Genomic DNA, 15,984 nt, shown 5'->3' on the forward strand with positions numbered 1-15,984 from the left:
GGTGGTCACCACCACCACTCAAATTTATGAAAGTTTGATGGAGAATATATCCACTAATATTCCACATCTGTGAGTGATCATCCACATTTTTTTTTGTGAAGATGAGGAAGAATATATACCCGATGGCCGACTCATGCTGTCCATTTCAACAAAGAGGTAGGTCTCCTGGACCACTGACTCACAGGATCAGGTGCAATCACATCGCACACTTTATCGTAATGCTGCACCGGATTCGCTCTCCATCTTCCGATGCTGGCAGGCTCTATCCTATAGGTGGACGGCCGACTTTGAGTGCAATGTGATTGCATCTGATTTGCCCTCGATGCACTAGACCCGCATCTAGTTCCAGCTGTGGGCTCCTATCCTTCTTTTTTTTTTTTTTGGGGGGGGGGGGGGGGGGGGGGGGGGCAAAGGGGTTTGAAGTAGTGGGATGGGGTCTAGGCCATTAGGCAGGTGGTCTAGGTTCAAATCCCATGCACAAGCCGAAGAGCGGCGATTCTCTGGGGGCTAAGGGTAAGCCCACGGCGTTTTACACTGCGAGGACAGCGATCGTAAGTACGGCAGGCAGAGCCAACGCAGCTAGGTCTCGGAAACTCGATCTGGCTTCAACGTGTATATATAACAAAACAAAAAAAACTAGATGGAGTAGGTCTATGATCCCCAAGGTGGTTTCCCTATCTTTCATAAAAAAAAAAATGGTTGGAGGATTTTATTTATTGGATTAAAGTTAATATTTGTTTTCATGCAATGAGCTGGTAGGTTAAGCCCAACCCCAGCTTTATTAATATTTAAAAAAAAAAACTTTATTACTTTTTGTTTTCTGGATCTTTTTGGGCCACCTGATGGCCAGATCGGGATCCCCTCCCGCGTGGATAATATCATCTCAACAAATTTTCAACCGTTGAGGGGCCTAAAAGTGGTTGGAATAAGATTGAGCTTTTCTTCTACGCATCCTTTCCCACCGTACTATCAAAAAAGTAGCTGGCATCATCACAACTGTTTTTTAACGGATGGGTCATTGACATCAATGTTGTCTGTATGGTTGTGAATAAAATTGAATCAACTGATTCGTGCGTATCTTGGGAGGGTGGTTTTTAAAGAGGTGAATGATGGTGGGTAGTGGTGGTGGTGAGTGGATGGTGGTGGTAAGATGGATGATGGTGATAGAGATGGATGGTGATGGTAGTGAGATGGAGAGAGAGAGAGAGAGACCATAATTTTTTTTTTGGAAACATCCCCTTCTCATGGAAGAATGTTTTTTATAAAAAAAATATACTTTTAGAAAAAATCTCATAAGGAAATTTACTTTCATTTGAAAGGGTAAAAAAATGGCAAGAATTTGGTATCACTTTTCCTACATATTTCCCACTTCTAAATGTACCCTAAAACTAATGAGATTGGGCTTTTCTTCTATGCATCCTCCTTTCCCACTGAACCACAAAAGATGTAACTGGCATCATCACAACTGTTTTTTAACAGATGGGTTATTAGAAGACACCAATGTTGTCAGTACCGTGGAGAATAAAATTGAATCAACCGATCCAACAAAAAATCGATCCAAAACAAGCAGAAGTGACTAATTCTTTAAATAAATTTTTAAATGGGCTAAAAATATTTCTTAACACAAGTCATTTGCTGGTTAAAAATTGGCCAATTCAGCTCAATTCTAATCAGAAACGAATCAATTTTGAAAATCCATTCAGGGTCTGATGCAATTCTGCCAACATTGGAAGACCCAAAAAAAAAACTATAAAGCTTCTGTCCATCTTCTAGCAACCTACCCCAATTAAAAACGGGCCAGAATTGTGCCATCCACATGAGATAGCACCGTCCAACAACCTTTCGGCAACCCTGATTGGAGTCATTAACATAGAAAAAAGCATCAACCCAAATGCCCCTTGAAGAGATTGTATCATGAAAGAGCTCTCAATCACATTACAAATAACTTTTTCCTGCCAATCAAAAGCAGCATTTCTTAATCAAGTGTCTCAGGTTTGAATCCGATTTTGGGCCTATCCCCCAAGATGATTATCAAAAAAGACACTTCTATCAATGACTGATATCTCATAACAATGAAATTTTTATCATTTTGGCTTATAAGTTTTCAACTTTTAACAGAAGCTTCTTTATGAAACATCCGCTGAAATTCACCTATACTATTTACAAGACTCTCAAAACCCATGTATTAGCAAATCAAAAGAAAATGCCACCACTTGTAATGCCTTCAAAACAAAATTGCAGAGTTGTTCACATGCTAAACCAGCACTCACTTTAGCAAGCCAGCCATGTTGGGTTTTCTTTCATCTACCACAAGAATCACTGATATCAAAATTCAGAAATTTCCCCTTCTTCCAAATCCGCATCCCCAATGAAAGCATTGTCCAAAATTGAAAGATCACCGCTGTATATTCCTTCAGAATCAAAGTTTGACGTATCTTGAAGCATCCCAATTCCCATAGATCCCTCTTCTCTAAAGAACCCACAGTCAAGGCTTTGAAATTGACCAGCATTTGGGCCATCGAGCCCACCCAAACACGAACCTTGCAAGAGATCCTCAAAGTCAAAATCAGCATCTCCACTGACTAATAGATCCTGTATGTCTAATGGAATCTCTTTCTCTCCATGATCAACTGTATCTCCATGCAATTTTCCATCCAAGAAAGATTCAGCGCCATCCCCCCTCAGTGAAATATTGACACAACTAGATTCAGAATTCTCACAGTTTACAGGACAAGGATCAGATTCTTCAACAGGAATGTCAATTTTGTCTTCTACCTTCTCATTTGATGATGCGCCGATTGAGGAAGGTAGATCACTGACTGGTTCAGCAGGCACATTCTTGCTACCTGGCTTTGCACAATTGCCAACTCCAAATTTGTCAAAATGCAAGGGGAGAACAACGTGGATGATGGGGTATTCTAACAGAGTGATGCCTGCCAACTGATTGCTTAGACTAGAATTGATGTCTAATTCACGAAAGGGTGATTCAGTACCCTGCAATGAGAAAAAAACAAATGAGATGGAATATTTTTACAAAATTTCATTCTCATGTTTGGATACGATATTTGAAAGAAACCAGCACCTTCACCCTTTCCCTTATCAAAAACTTCAGATTGTCCAGTGACTCCTTCCGGAATGGCCTCAGCTTGTACTGTGTCTGAGTAATCCATGAACCATCAGTTTTCAGGCGACTTTCAAGAAAGGGACGCAGGCTCTTATGTTCATCTACTCTGCAACATGAGGCAATAAGCTGATGTTTTCATTCAGAATCAGATGATAGTAACGACTGCACATGATGGACATTCTGCAATTTCAGGCAGTCTTCCACATGATAGGAGTAGAAGCACATAATATTTGAAACATATTAAGGAATAAAAAACAAAGAAAAGTCAAAAAAAGTTAAAAAACCAATCTGCATTGATTTTCAGTGTCTGAAACTTGATGTTAAGACTAAAGAATCATAAACATGGGAAACATCATCCTGCCAATTTCTCGAATGGATAACCATCTTAATCAGAAATGACATAGTAAATTGGTGATTTTATCAAGATATTGGGACATCTCAAAATACATGGAATGAAACATACACCTTTTCTGACAAAGCAGGAACTTTTTCATTTCAGAAAACACTAGTTGGCATCAAACTAGGGGACTTTAACTTGCAACAATTCAAGGATAAACTACCTACGCAATGTCAAAATATTCTGAACAGTAACACTAGTGGTGGTAAATTCAGCATTGTTTCTAAGTACAGCATGGCCATTACTCAAAATTAGATCAACAAACAAGATTATCTGAATTTAAGCCACTAATAGAACCACCAAAAATGCCAGGTCAAAACAAAACTATACATAAACCACAAAGAAAACCTTACCGATGGTCGATAAGAACAACATCTGTTGAATGGAAACTCCACTCAACTGTCCAATAAATGGTTTTCTTCCTGCAGACAAAAGGGAGGCAAAATCCATAAGAAATGCATTCTTATTTCGGTCCACAACTTCACTAAAAAAAAGGGAGGATCTTTACCACAGAACTACATGCAGTTCATATGCAACTCTACAACAACTATAAATATGTAAAAAAAATCTCAAATCTTTCACAAATATTTCCAAACTGAGGGTGCTTTAGTGAGGGGCATTTAATCATAACACCATCAATTTGCCATCAAAACCAATAATTTCAGTTGGTCACCCTTTCTCTTGCTCTTATGTTAAGATTCAGAGCCAGACTTCTTGTCATCAATGACATGATACTGACAGTGAAACATGCATAATTTGATCAAGTTAAAGGTAGGAGAAATGAGGCAACAATAAGATAAAAAAAAAGAACCAATAAACAGAGGTTCAATAAAACTATTGAAGTATCAAGAGCTTTGGTATTATTCCAATAGTATCAAGAGAAGGATCGTGATAACATCAAAAGGAGGATAGTGAGCTTGGTAAAACAACGAATCGTGGATCGTTGCATCAGGAAGCACATCTCTCAAATCTTGTATTATCCTTCTTTTCTCTCTCTATCTTTCTCTCTCTCTCTTCTTTCTCTTTATTGTAAAAGAATGGAGAATGAAAGGGAAGTTATTATCTTCATTCTCCTAAAACTCAATGATATAAACTATGTAATGTGGGTATTCATAGTGAAACACAAAATATGGGAAAAAGGGTCTATGGGGTTTGGTTGAGGGTACCGAAAAAGAGCCCAAACTCATCCTTACCAAAATTGAGAATGGAAAGGAAGTTGCTCTTCAAGGAGAGAAAACGTCCAAAGCCGTTTCCGATTATGAAAGAAAATGGAAATAATTGAGAATGGGACATTCCAAGATAATTGGATGGCTCATCAATAGTGTAGACATCCACAAGTGCTCTAGTCTAGCAAAATTTGATTTCGCTAGTGATGCATAGAAATATCTTAAAGACATGTATAGTCTTAAAGATGTTGCTCACGTATGCAATATTCAAAACAAAGTAAGAATTATAACTCAAGGAGAGATGAGCATTAGGGAGTACTACAATGCACTCTCTCTCCTTTGGGATGAATTGGCTCTACTTGAGTCAAAATGGCATTGCCCTAAAGATGTCAAACTCCGTGAGAACCAAATTAAAATGAAGCATTTCTACCAATTCATTAACGGGCTTAGACCCGAATTTGAAGGAACCAAGTCGACTCGCCTTCGTACAAGAGGTGTACCAACCATAGTTGAAACTCTTGAGGAGTTAACTATGAAAGAAAATAGATTAAAGAAACCATCTGCTTCAAAAGATGAAGAATCTGTGATTGCTATGTCAAAGCCCGGTAATCACACTAGGAGCTATAAACCTCCTCCTCACTTGTGAAAAATGAGAATGGAAGAAGCTCCAATAACTATGAAAGAAGCGACAAAATAGGAGATCATGAATACAAAAAAAATGGCAAAATCATATGCTATCATTGATATGAACCGAGACAAATCAAACCCTTTTGTCCCAAAAGAAAGAAAGATGATCATAAAGATGACAAAAGAATTGCTTCGGTTGAAATCAATGATGTAGACGACTCCAAATGTATCGGATCGCTACCTTTGGCTCAACTAATGGAGGCACTACAACCAATGTTCAAAACTCAAGCTTCTTCCTTCTCGGGAGCGGCCATATCCACAAGTGGTGACCCTAGTAAGATTTTTTGGATCCTTGATTCTGGTGCATCTTTTTATATGACTACAAATGAGTCCATATTATCTGAATGTCATGCTAAGCCAAATAATTTTTATGTTTCAACTGCTGATTATTTGGAACGTCATTAAAAATCAAAAGTTTTAGATTTTTTCAAAAACAATCAATCTTTCACATACCAAATATTAGAGTAGTACCAAAATTAAATTTAAATCTCATATTTGTTTCTCAAGTTACGGATCATGGATGCAAAGTATAATTTTCATCTAATGATTGTTTAATACAGGATCTTCAGTCCGGAAAGCCGATTGGGCGAGGCCATAGAAGAGAAGATCTCTATGTAAGGGACAATCTTGAGTTATCAAAACAAACTTTTTGTAATTTTGTAAAAAAAAGATATAGAAAATTGGCACAAAAGACTAGGACATCCTAGTGTGTCCAAATTACACTTGTTTCCATTTCTTACAAGTTATAAAGAAAGAGATTTTGTTTGTGAAGATTGCATTCTTGGTAAAATGACGTCTTTGCCCTTTGGACCAAGACATTTTATATCTAAAAATTAAAAATCCATTTGAGTTTATGCATTCGGATGTGTGGGGACTAGCTCCAGTTGTATCCAGAGGGGGTGTATCCTATTATATTGTGTTTGTAGATGACTATAGTAGACATTCTTAAATATTTTTTCTTAAACAAAAATCAGAAGTATTTGATTGTTATAAAAAATTTCAGTGTTATATAAAGAATCAATTCAAAACCAATATTCAAATTTTTAGAACCGATTCCGGAGAAGAATTTGTGTCAAAAGAATTCAAAAATTATCTTGGTCTACATGGGATTATTCATCAAAAATCTTGTCCATACACTACTCAACAAAATGGACTAGCCGAGAAAAAACATGGACACATTATTGAGACCACTAGAACACATTTTGTGTCTAGAAATGTTCCAAAAGGTTTTTGGGCCGAAGTCGCCCTTACGGCAGTTTATTTGATAAATAAAATGCCTTCAAAAAATATTGAAAATATATCTCCTATTAAAAAACTATTTAAAACATCCCGCTATTATAAAAAGTTAAGTCTTTAGGTGTAAATGTTTTATCTTTACCAATAAGAATGACAAACTTTCTCCAAAAGCAATCCCTTGTGTTTTTTAGGCTATGTCGAAAACCAAAAGAGATATAGATGTTATGACATTGAAAAAAACAAATTATATGTTTCTCGAAATGTCACTTTTCTTGAAAATGAATTTGGTTTTAGCAAAGAAAAATCCAAGAGAGTTGTGATTATTCATTTTTTACCTTGTCAATGAACATGAAAGGTGTAAAAACATTTATGATGTGCATGAGAGTAAAAATGAACACTCATGATGCAAATGGGAATATAAATGAGGGTTTTAATAATATAGATCTATCTCATAATAACATACAAACCTATGCGCGACGTTCCGAAGATCATCCACTATGTGCTTTACAAAGATATTCCCAAAATCAATATGTAGATTCTTCTAATCTTAGAAAATCCATAAGAATTTCAAAAGTGCCTAGTAGATTTGTATCCTATGATTCTTTTGAACCAAGGTATAAATCATGCCTAATGGTCATACACTCATATTCAGAACTGACATCTTACCATGAGGCTAGAAATCATCAAGAATGGATTAAGGCAATGAATGATAAATTAGAAGCTTTAGAAAAAGCATAAACTTGGAAAATCCAAACATTACCTAAAGGAAGGAAGACTATAGAATGTAGATGGGTCTACAAGATAAAAACTAAATGCTATGGGACATTAGAAAGATACAAAGCTAGGTTAGTAGCCAGGTAAGGGATACAGTCAAGAATATGAAATAGACTACGATGAAATGTTTACTCCAGTTGCTCGAATGACCATTGTTACAACTCTCGTTTCTATAGCATCAATTAAAAAATGGCATATCTTTCAAATAGACGTAAAAAATGTTTTTTTTAATGGTAATCTGAATGAGGAGGTTTACATGAATCATCTACCACGTTTGAATTTAGCACATGGGAAAACCCTTCAGTTACGAAAAGCCTTGTATGGCTTAAAACAAGCTCCCAAAGCTTGGTATGATAGGTTCGGTAGTGTGATGACACAACTTCATTTTAAATCTTGTTTTACTGACACTGCTATTAAGATCAGACTACACACACATATACGGGTCCAGATCTAGACCCGTATCTCTATCTTTATAATATCGGGTCTGGACTGAAGAGTCTCAGACCCGACCCAATCTGGTGGTTATAAGTCCACGTAAAGAAATAGGGCACACATAACTGGAGGCTGAAAAAATATGCTGCAACTGTTCTCCCTCCTCTCCCTTCCAGCAACGCAGAAGAGCCGGATACTAACAGGTGTGTTTCTTTCATGGTATCAGAGCGGGTCGAAGTCTAACGACCAGGTCCAGTTCCTCCTCCCTCTCCTCTTTTTCTTCGAGTTCCACATTCCTCTCTTCTTCTTCTCTAATTTTCTGATCGTACCTAATCGTGCCCTTTTCCCTTGATCCTGTGAGAGTTAACACAAAAAAAGGGTTTGTGCCCGACCTTATTTCCCCTCTTTTCTTCTTATTTCCCTAAACAAGTTTCTTTCTGTCGTTACTAGCCACGTTAATCTTATTACCTAATTTGTTCAGATCTGATCATTCCAAACAGGCCACGCTAACATCTGATCTGATCATTTAGATCAGATCTTAACGTCTGGACTCCAGATTGATTTTGATTGCGTAAAAATCAGAGATTGTTTCTTCCTTGCATATTTCCTCCTGCTCTCGTTCTATATCTGATTTTTGTTTCAAATCAAAGGTTGTTCCTTCCTTGCATATATCGTTCATTCACGATATTTTTTTTAGTCAAAGCATATAACCCAAAGCACGAGTTGTTGTTGTTTTTTTAAAACTGGAGATGGTGCCCTCCATCCTATCTCTCATGTTGGAAATGTTTCTCTTTCACTACCAAACTCTTCACTTCTTTTATCAAATGTTTATCACTCACCCAGTATTGTTAAAAATATTGTTTCTGTTTCTAAACTTGTTGATGATACTAATTCTTCTGTCGAATTCACTCCTTTTGTTTGTGTCAAGGATCTTCTCACGAAGAAAACACTCGTTGTAAAAGAACGACAGGGAAATATGTATGTCCTCAAGGAGTCTCATATTGCTCGTGCCGCTCCAATAAAGTCACAGACAGTTCAGCCAGTGTCATTCAAAGATTGTTTTAGTTTGTCTCGGTGTAATAAGTCAAACAATTGGCATCGTCGTTTGGGTCATTGTAATCGTTCATTCATTGAAAGACTTGTGTCTAGTGGACTTGTTCCACAATCTAGTTTGAATAATAAGTCTGATATTTCTCTTTGTCCCAGCTGTCATTTATGTAAGAGTCATGTTCTTCCATTTCACTAAATAAATCAAAGAGCTTATGTGCCTTTTGAAATTGTCTATTCTGATGTTTAGGGACCTACCCCACAATCTTCTTTGTCGGGTAGCCGCTATTATGTCATTTTTATTGATAGTTATTCCGAGTATACTTGGATCTATTTTATGAAACATAAATTTGAAGTGTTCAAGTTTTTTCGTGCCTTAGTTAGTAATCAATTTGCATCTCAAATCCAACATTTTCAATGTGATGGTGGGGGAGAGTATCTATCAAAGGAATTTACTGAATTTCTCCAGGATAATGGAATAAGTCGTCGAATATCTTGTCCACACACACCACAACAAAATGGTGTGGCGGAAAAAAGACACTGGCATATTGTAAAAAGTGCTTTGAGCATGATACATGGTACTCATGTCCCTTTAAGCTTTTGGACTGAAGCTTTTCATTCTGTTGTGTACGTCATAAATCGACTGCCCATGAAATTGCTTGCGAACCAATCTCCTTATTTTACACTCTTTGGGACTTACCCTGATTATAATGAATTACGAGTGTTTGGTTGTGTATGTTATGTTCATATTGACAGTTCCCAACGTGACAAGTTCACAGAACAAGGCAAGCAAGTGTAAGTTCGTTGGTTATGTTGATCAGTACAGAGGATATCGTTGCTACGATCCTACTGCCCATCGAATCAGAGTCTCATGGAATGTTGTATTTGATGAGACTCATACCGAGAGCTCAGGAAGGATAGAAGAACACAGCGTAGATGATGACGATTATCAGTTGTGGCTTGCTGCTGAGGTATTCGATCAAATGGCCACCCTCGATACTTCCTCTTGCCATTCTATATCGTCTAAACAGAGTAAAACTGATGTGTGTTTACAAAGGGAAGAATCACCAAATACCCATAACACTATGCCTACCATTTCAGATGTTGCCAAGTTCCAAGGAGTTGTCTATGTACGGCGGAATAAAGATAATGCTCAGCGAACTGATGTGCATCCTAGAAGACCTGAAAGGATTCATCATCCTACTGAAAGATAGGTAAGTTATAACAACTTCTCTACGGAGTTACAGTTGTTCCTCTCCCAGATTGAAAAACAGGATGAACCTATTAGCTTTGCAGAAGCGTCTATGTCACTTAAATGGGTTGAAGTCATGAATGAGAAAATAAAAGCCTTACATGAGTGTGGAACTTGAGAGATTGTTCCTAGACCATCAAACAAAAACATTGTAGGGTCTAAATGGGTCTATAAAATAAAGTACAAACTTGATGGATCCATTGAGCGCTACAAGGCATGTTAATCATAAAATTACTTTGTTCTTGTCAATTAATTAATTATTGATTTAGTAATTCATTGATTTTTTGTTTATTTATGCTTATACAAGTGCATGCCATGGTGTATCAAGGATCTGCATTAAGCCCTTTCCTATTTGCTATAGTGATGGATGAGCTTACGAGATCAATTCAAGAAAATGTGCCGTGGTGTATGTTTTTGCTGATGATATTGTTTTGATTGATGAGTCTACAACTGGGGTTAATTCTAAGTTAGAATTATGGAGACAGACATTGGAAGCAAGAGGTTTTAAGTTGAGTAAGAGTGAGACAGAATATATGGAATGTCAGTTTAGTATGCAACGAAGTAGTGATGGGAGTGTAGTGAAGCTTGGTGAGCAAGAAATACCGGTGGATGATTGTTTCAAATATTTGGGATCTATCATTCAAAAGTATGGAGAAATTGATGGAGATGTAAATCATAGGATAGAGGTTGGGTGGATGAAATGGAAAAGTGCAACTGGAGTGTTGTGCGATCGTAGAATGCCATTGCGGTTGAAGGAAAAGTTTTATAGGACGACAATTAGGCATGTTTTACTATATGGTACAAAATGTTGGGCTGCCAAGAGACATCATATTCAAAAAATGAGTGTAACTGAGATGCGTATGTTTAGATGGATGTGTGGAAATACAATAAAAGATAAGATTCGGAATGAGGAGATACGTAAGAAGGTAGGCGTTGCATCCATTGAAAATAAGATGAGAGAGAATCGTTTACGGTGGTTTGGACATATTCGGCGAAGGCCTAATGATGCTCCAGTTAGAAGGATGGAGAAATGGGAAAATATATTAGTTAAAAGAGGTCGGGGTAGGCCTAAGAAGACTTGGATGGAGATGATAGGAAAGGATATGAATGCTTTGAACCTCACCGAGGACATGGCATTGGATAGAAATGATTGGAGGAGAAGGATTCATGTGGAAGACCCAGAATGATTTCTTTTTTGGTTCATATCGCCGACCCCAATTGTTTTGGGATGAAGGCGTAGTTGTTATTGTTGTTGTTGTATACAAGTGCATGCCATTTGTATTATGTAATTGTGTTTACTATGTATAACTATGTATGGTGTATAGCATTATGTTGTCCTTTATACAAATATGTAGGGTAGTTTTTGCTAGTTATTGTGATATTCTTGAAGATTGTTTATTAAAATATTATACTATTTTCTTGCTAGTTTTTTGTTTTTTAGTTTTGTTTCTCATGTGGATATTGTATGTATATCACCAAAAACTTCAACCTTGTAAATTTTGTTGCACTTTTAATTTGTAAAGTGCATTAATTGCTATGTTGTAGAGTGGTTTTTGCTAGTTATGGTAATTTTCTTGAAGATTGTGATTAAATTTGATATATTTTCAATTTGATATTTTTAAGTTATTTGTTGAATCAGTTAATTTATTGCATTGTAATCATTGCTTGGAATTTGTTTTATAATTTAGTTTAGATTCTCTACTTGATATCCAATTATTCATTAATAGTATATAAACGATGCATCTTTATTTATTTTTATTTGGTCAATTTTTTAATATTTTTTGTTTACGCCTTATGCCCCACTTCATGAGCGGGTCTTACGCCTTGTTATGCCTCAACGCTATTCACAACATTGATATATATATATATATGTGTGTGTGTGTGTACACGTGTGTGTGTGTGTGTGTTATTTTTTGTTTGTATATATATGTGAGTTTTCATAAAAATTCTATAAAACCATGAAGGCGTTTTTTTAGTATTACTAGTTATGTAATATGTTATTTATATGTATGTGTTATCGTGCTTTGTGCTTCGTGCTTCGTGCTTCGTGCTTCTGTGATTGTTTTTGTGAAAGGCTAAAGCATATTTTGTTGATTATACTGAATATGTTATGAATAATTGAATATCTATGTCACATGGGTGCGGGTGCGGGGATTTAGCACTTCCAAAAAACCCGGGTGCGGGGGTGCGGTATAAGGGGTTCCCCCACGCGGGTTTTTTCAAATTTCATTTTATATACAATTGCACGATAGCGCACCCATCTCGTCAGGAGAACAGTGAATACTAATAGCCAGCAAGGCTACCACCATCATTATCATTTATTATGGAGAGAGAAAATCCTTTACGAAAAAGAAGGATCAGCAAGGCCACCACCATCATTATCATTTATTATGGAGAGAGAAAATCCTTTACGAAAAGAAAGGATCAGCAAGGCTACCACCATCATTATCATTTATTATGGAGAGAGAAAATCCTTTACGAAAAAAAGGATCAGGATTGAAAAGTCAGCAGCTGGCAGCAGAACATTTTTTTTAAAAAAAATTCGCAGCCCATTTCATAGGGCAAATGTTTTTTTAAAAAAAAAAAATCAAAAAAAAATGGACCTAAATGATCCTGGGTGCGGTCAACGCACCCAGAATCCGGTTGACCGCACCCGGTGCAGCACCCGCACCCGCGTCGAGTCGCGTCGACACGGGTGCGGCACCCTGCTAGCCGAATCCCTGTGACATAGTTGAATATATGTATATATTATGGTTATATATATTTTGTGAAAACATGTGTCATTGCGTACTAGTCTAATGAAAACATTTTATTACCAAAAGAATTAAACATATTTTTATGTATATTTTTTATATTTTAATTGGGGTGCCAACTAGTCAGACTAGTCTCACCTAGTCCTCGACTAGCCTTTCGAGGGGTCTACCGACTAGGCATCGCCTAGAGCTTTTGAATACATAGATTTCATTTCAGAAAAAAAAAAGAAACTTATCTTATCCTTGTGTTCTTGGTGAATTGATCATGTGAAACAAAAAAAATACTTATTGACTACCCATTTTTATTCTTCAACTAGGTTTTGTGACATCATTTCAAAACACTAAAACCTTACAAAGAGCAGTAAACCATGTTTAAAATCAATTAAATAAATTGAACACATTGGTATCTGTTCATGGAAGAACATAATTGAGATGTTCTATACAAAAATAGACAAACTTAATACAGAAATGACTACGTTATATTATACTTTCCTTCCTTTCATTTTCATTTCATGTATTGTGGTAAAGTTATGGATAGACTCAGGTGTGATCCAAACTTCAGTAGCATCATTAATATAATGCAATTATATGAATCCAAGAAGTAAAGTACTTTTTCCAAATTTGACCTATATTTTAATTCTTTTTATCTATACTTAATTCCATTGGTTAACTGTTCTATAATCAGTTGAAACAAGAGGGAAATCCTAACCTCACTTGCTTCAGCTGTTATGACAACAAGATATTGAGTGTGATAACTATTTGATAACAAGCAGAATTCTTTCTCACATGAAACAACTGAACATACAGGAAACAGAAGAAGCAGATTACTGTTCTGATCAATATTACAATTGGGCAAAAAACAATGTCATCCAAGATAACGTTGAAGAAATGGAGATAGTAGAGGATAATATCTGATTGAATCTTACTTTTCACAAATGTTGAATTTGAAGCCTATGCACCAAGTGGATACTGTTCATGTGTCAGGTCACCTAGTTTGAAAAGTATAATAGTTTTCTGGACAATTGATACAATGAACTTGTACCTTGTCCATGGTACCGATAAATCCATGAAAACACAGGGTTCATTGGTTGCAGATCGCAGGTTACCAAGGCCCAAAAAACTTGTACACTGGCATAGAAATGTTGAAACTAAAACCGGACTTGAGAATGCTTGAAACACAGGATCGGTAACAGATTGCCTCCCAAAGTATAAAACCTGACTATAGTTACAAGTAACAACCACACAGATGCTTCTTATTCATGCTGGTGTTCATGGCGCGCAAAAGGACAAAGCTTTATCATTTCAAGTCACATTATATTGGAGTCTAGCAAAATGACCCTATAGTTACAAGTAACAACAGCACAGATGCTTCTTATTAATGCTGGTGTTAATGGCGCACAAAAGACCAAAGTTTTATCATTTCAAGTCTCATTATATTGGAGTAGCAAAATGAGCCTTTCTGTAGACGTATACAAAAGGAATGACACAGTCCATCTGGAGATTTAGGGAAAAAAACATGGAAATGAATGAGCACCCACATTCTGAACCAGCATCATGGCTAACATGTACAACCCCATCAAGTACATTGGTCACTTAGCAAGAAAAAACCCACAATTGCAATCTTTGTTTCACAGGTAAATAGGGCATCTATCGAGATATAACATACAAAGACCATCACCATCAACGATACTCATCCCTCACAATACCAAGCAGATTCCAGAGATCTTAAGATTGAACAAACATAAATCCATCAAAGAAGACGAAAGCCAACACAAAATCTGGTGATAGGAAACGAAAGATAGATTCTACCATCGATGATAAAAGGATCGGTTCTTCTTCCTCATGGTCATGCCAGCCGGGAGGAACAGAACGTTGATCTTCCGAGCGTGGGAGAGGCGGCGGACATCCTTCATATTGGCGGGCAACCTAAAACCAGCATCTCCAATCAACCCGTGCATCATTTTGCGAGCAGACTTCGCCACCATCTTAGTCTCCTCCAGAAGATTGTAATCTTCAAACCATAAAATGCAAATTCGACACAAAATTAGGTGCATAAACAAAGAAAAGGACAAAATTAGCGATGGTTGTCGCGATGATAATGGTTATAACGATGATGGTGATGACGGAAATGGAGAAGGTGAAGACCTGAGATTAAGTGGGCATCGTTGAATTCGGAAAGAGGCACGAATTGGGTTCGGTTCCTCTTGCCGCTGCAGTCGGTTCTCTGCTTGTGGGATTTGACGCACGGAAGGCTGCAGGTGCGGAGGGAGCAACCCGGGCATCGATATTTGGAGGGATTGGCACCACACTCTTCACAGAGAAAAGGAAGAAGAGATGAAGGTGATGGAGTCCTTTTGGGGTCTTGGATTTCATCCATTCTAGCTTGGAGGTTCCACTATCTGAGAGAAAGAGAGAGAGAGAGAGAGAGGGTTTTAGGGTTTTACGTTTGGCCATCTGAATTAATGGGGATGGGGAGGGCCGTTTGGGTTTAAGGAACGCAGATCGGGTGCACCGGGTCGGGTATGACCCTGTCGCAATCCGTACCAGATGTATTAGGATCTGGGTCTTGTAACAAAGGAAGAGGTCTGATTAGCTATCTGGGTTGGACTTGTGAAATCCAGAAAGCATACAGACTCAGGTATCGGTTATGAAATTTCATACAAACAAAGATCCGCCCTGAGATCCTATTAAGATCTGCAAATTTTCAATGTGAAAAATATAAAAAATTTGTATTTTGACGGGTATGGACTGCGTCTAGTTTACATAATGATTATTCAGACCCAGGTATGTTTTTTTTTATGAAGGATCTGGCTGGACCCAAGTCTAGATCCAGTACCACCACTCTTAATCAGATCTGAGTTCAGACCCACCTTTTTTTTGGCAGAGGTCCAACCCGTTGACACCTCTAGGTGCACCGTTGAAAATGGGATCATGCTAGATCAATATCTGAAATGCAAACGGTAGGCCCAGATCGAATTCAAATTTGAATTTGATCCGATCCGATGTACGGGTGAGCCTAAATCCGACATATTCATGGTAACACTGGATCTCATTAAAAATATTATAAAATAAAATCTTCTGATCAAAATTTGCAACTGGAGCAGATTTTGATTTGA

General features: G+C 37.2%; 1 protein-coding gene across 1 annotated transcript; it reads right to left on the reverse strand.

Moving 5' to 3' along the window:
- Positions 1 to 2,078: 2,078 nt before the first annotated feature.
- On the reverse strand, positions 2,079 to 15,115 carry LOC149817072 (uncharacterized). The gene is made up of 5 exons (XM_089987295.1): positions 15,014 to 15,115; positions 14,678 to 14,879; positions 3,875 to 3,943; positions 3,083 to 3,230; positions 2,079 to 2,994 (listed from the first exon to the last, which is right to left on the reverse strand). The coding sequence occupies exons 2-5, from the start codon at positions 14,851 to 14,853 to the stop codon at positions 2,326 to 2,328; spliced, it is 1,062 nt and encodes a 353-aa protein (XP_089843421.1). The 5' UTR covers positions 14,854 to 14,879; positions 15,014 to 15,115; the 3' UTR covers positions 2,079 to 2,325.
- Positions 15,116 to 15,984: the final 869 nt, after the last annotated feature.

Source organism: Nuphar pumila, chromosome 14 (genome assembly GCF_984573655.1).
Source record: "Nuphar pumila chromosome 14, dmNupPumi1.hap1.1, whole genome shotgun sequence".
Taxonomy (NCBI): domain Eukaryota; kingdom Viridiplantae; phylum Streptophyta; class Magnoliopsida; order Nymphaeales; family Nymphaeaceae; genus Nuphar; species Nuphar pumila.

Excerpts from the sequence above, each read along its gene's own strand:
- LOC149817072 (XM_089987295.1), bottom strand. The coding sequence starts at position 14,853 with ATGGTGGCGAAGTCTGCTCGCAAAATGATGCACGGGTTGATTGGAGAT. Across the intron at positions 3,944-14,677 it reads CGATCCTTTTATCATCGATG|GAAGAAAACCATTTATTGGA; the intron begins GTAGAATCTATC and ends TTTTGTCTGCAG. Across the intron at positions 3,231-3,874 it reads GTTGTTCTTATCGACCATCG|AGTAGATGAACATAAGAGCC; the intron begins GTAAGGTTTTCT and ends CTCATGTTGCAG.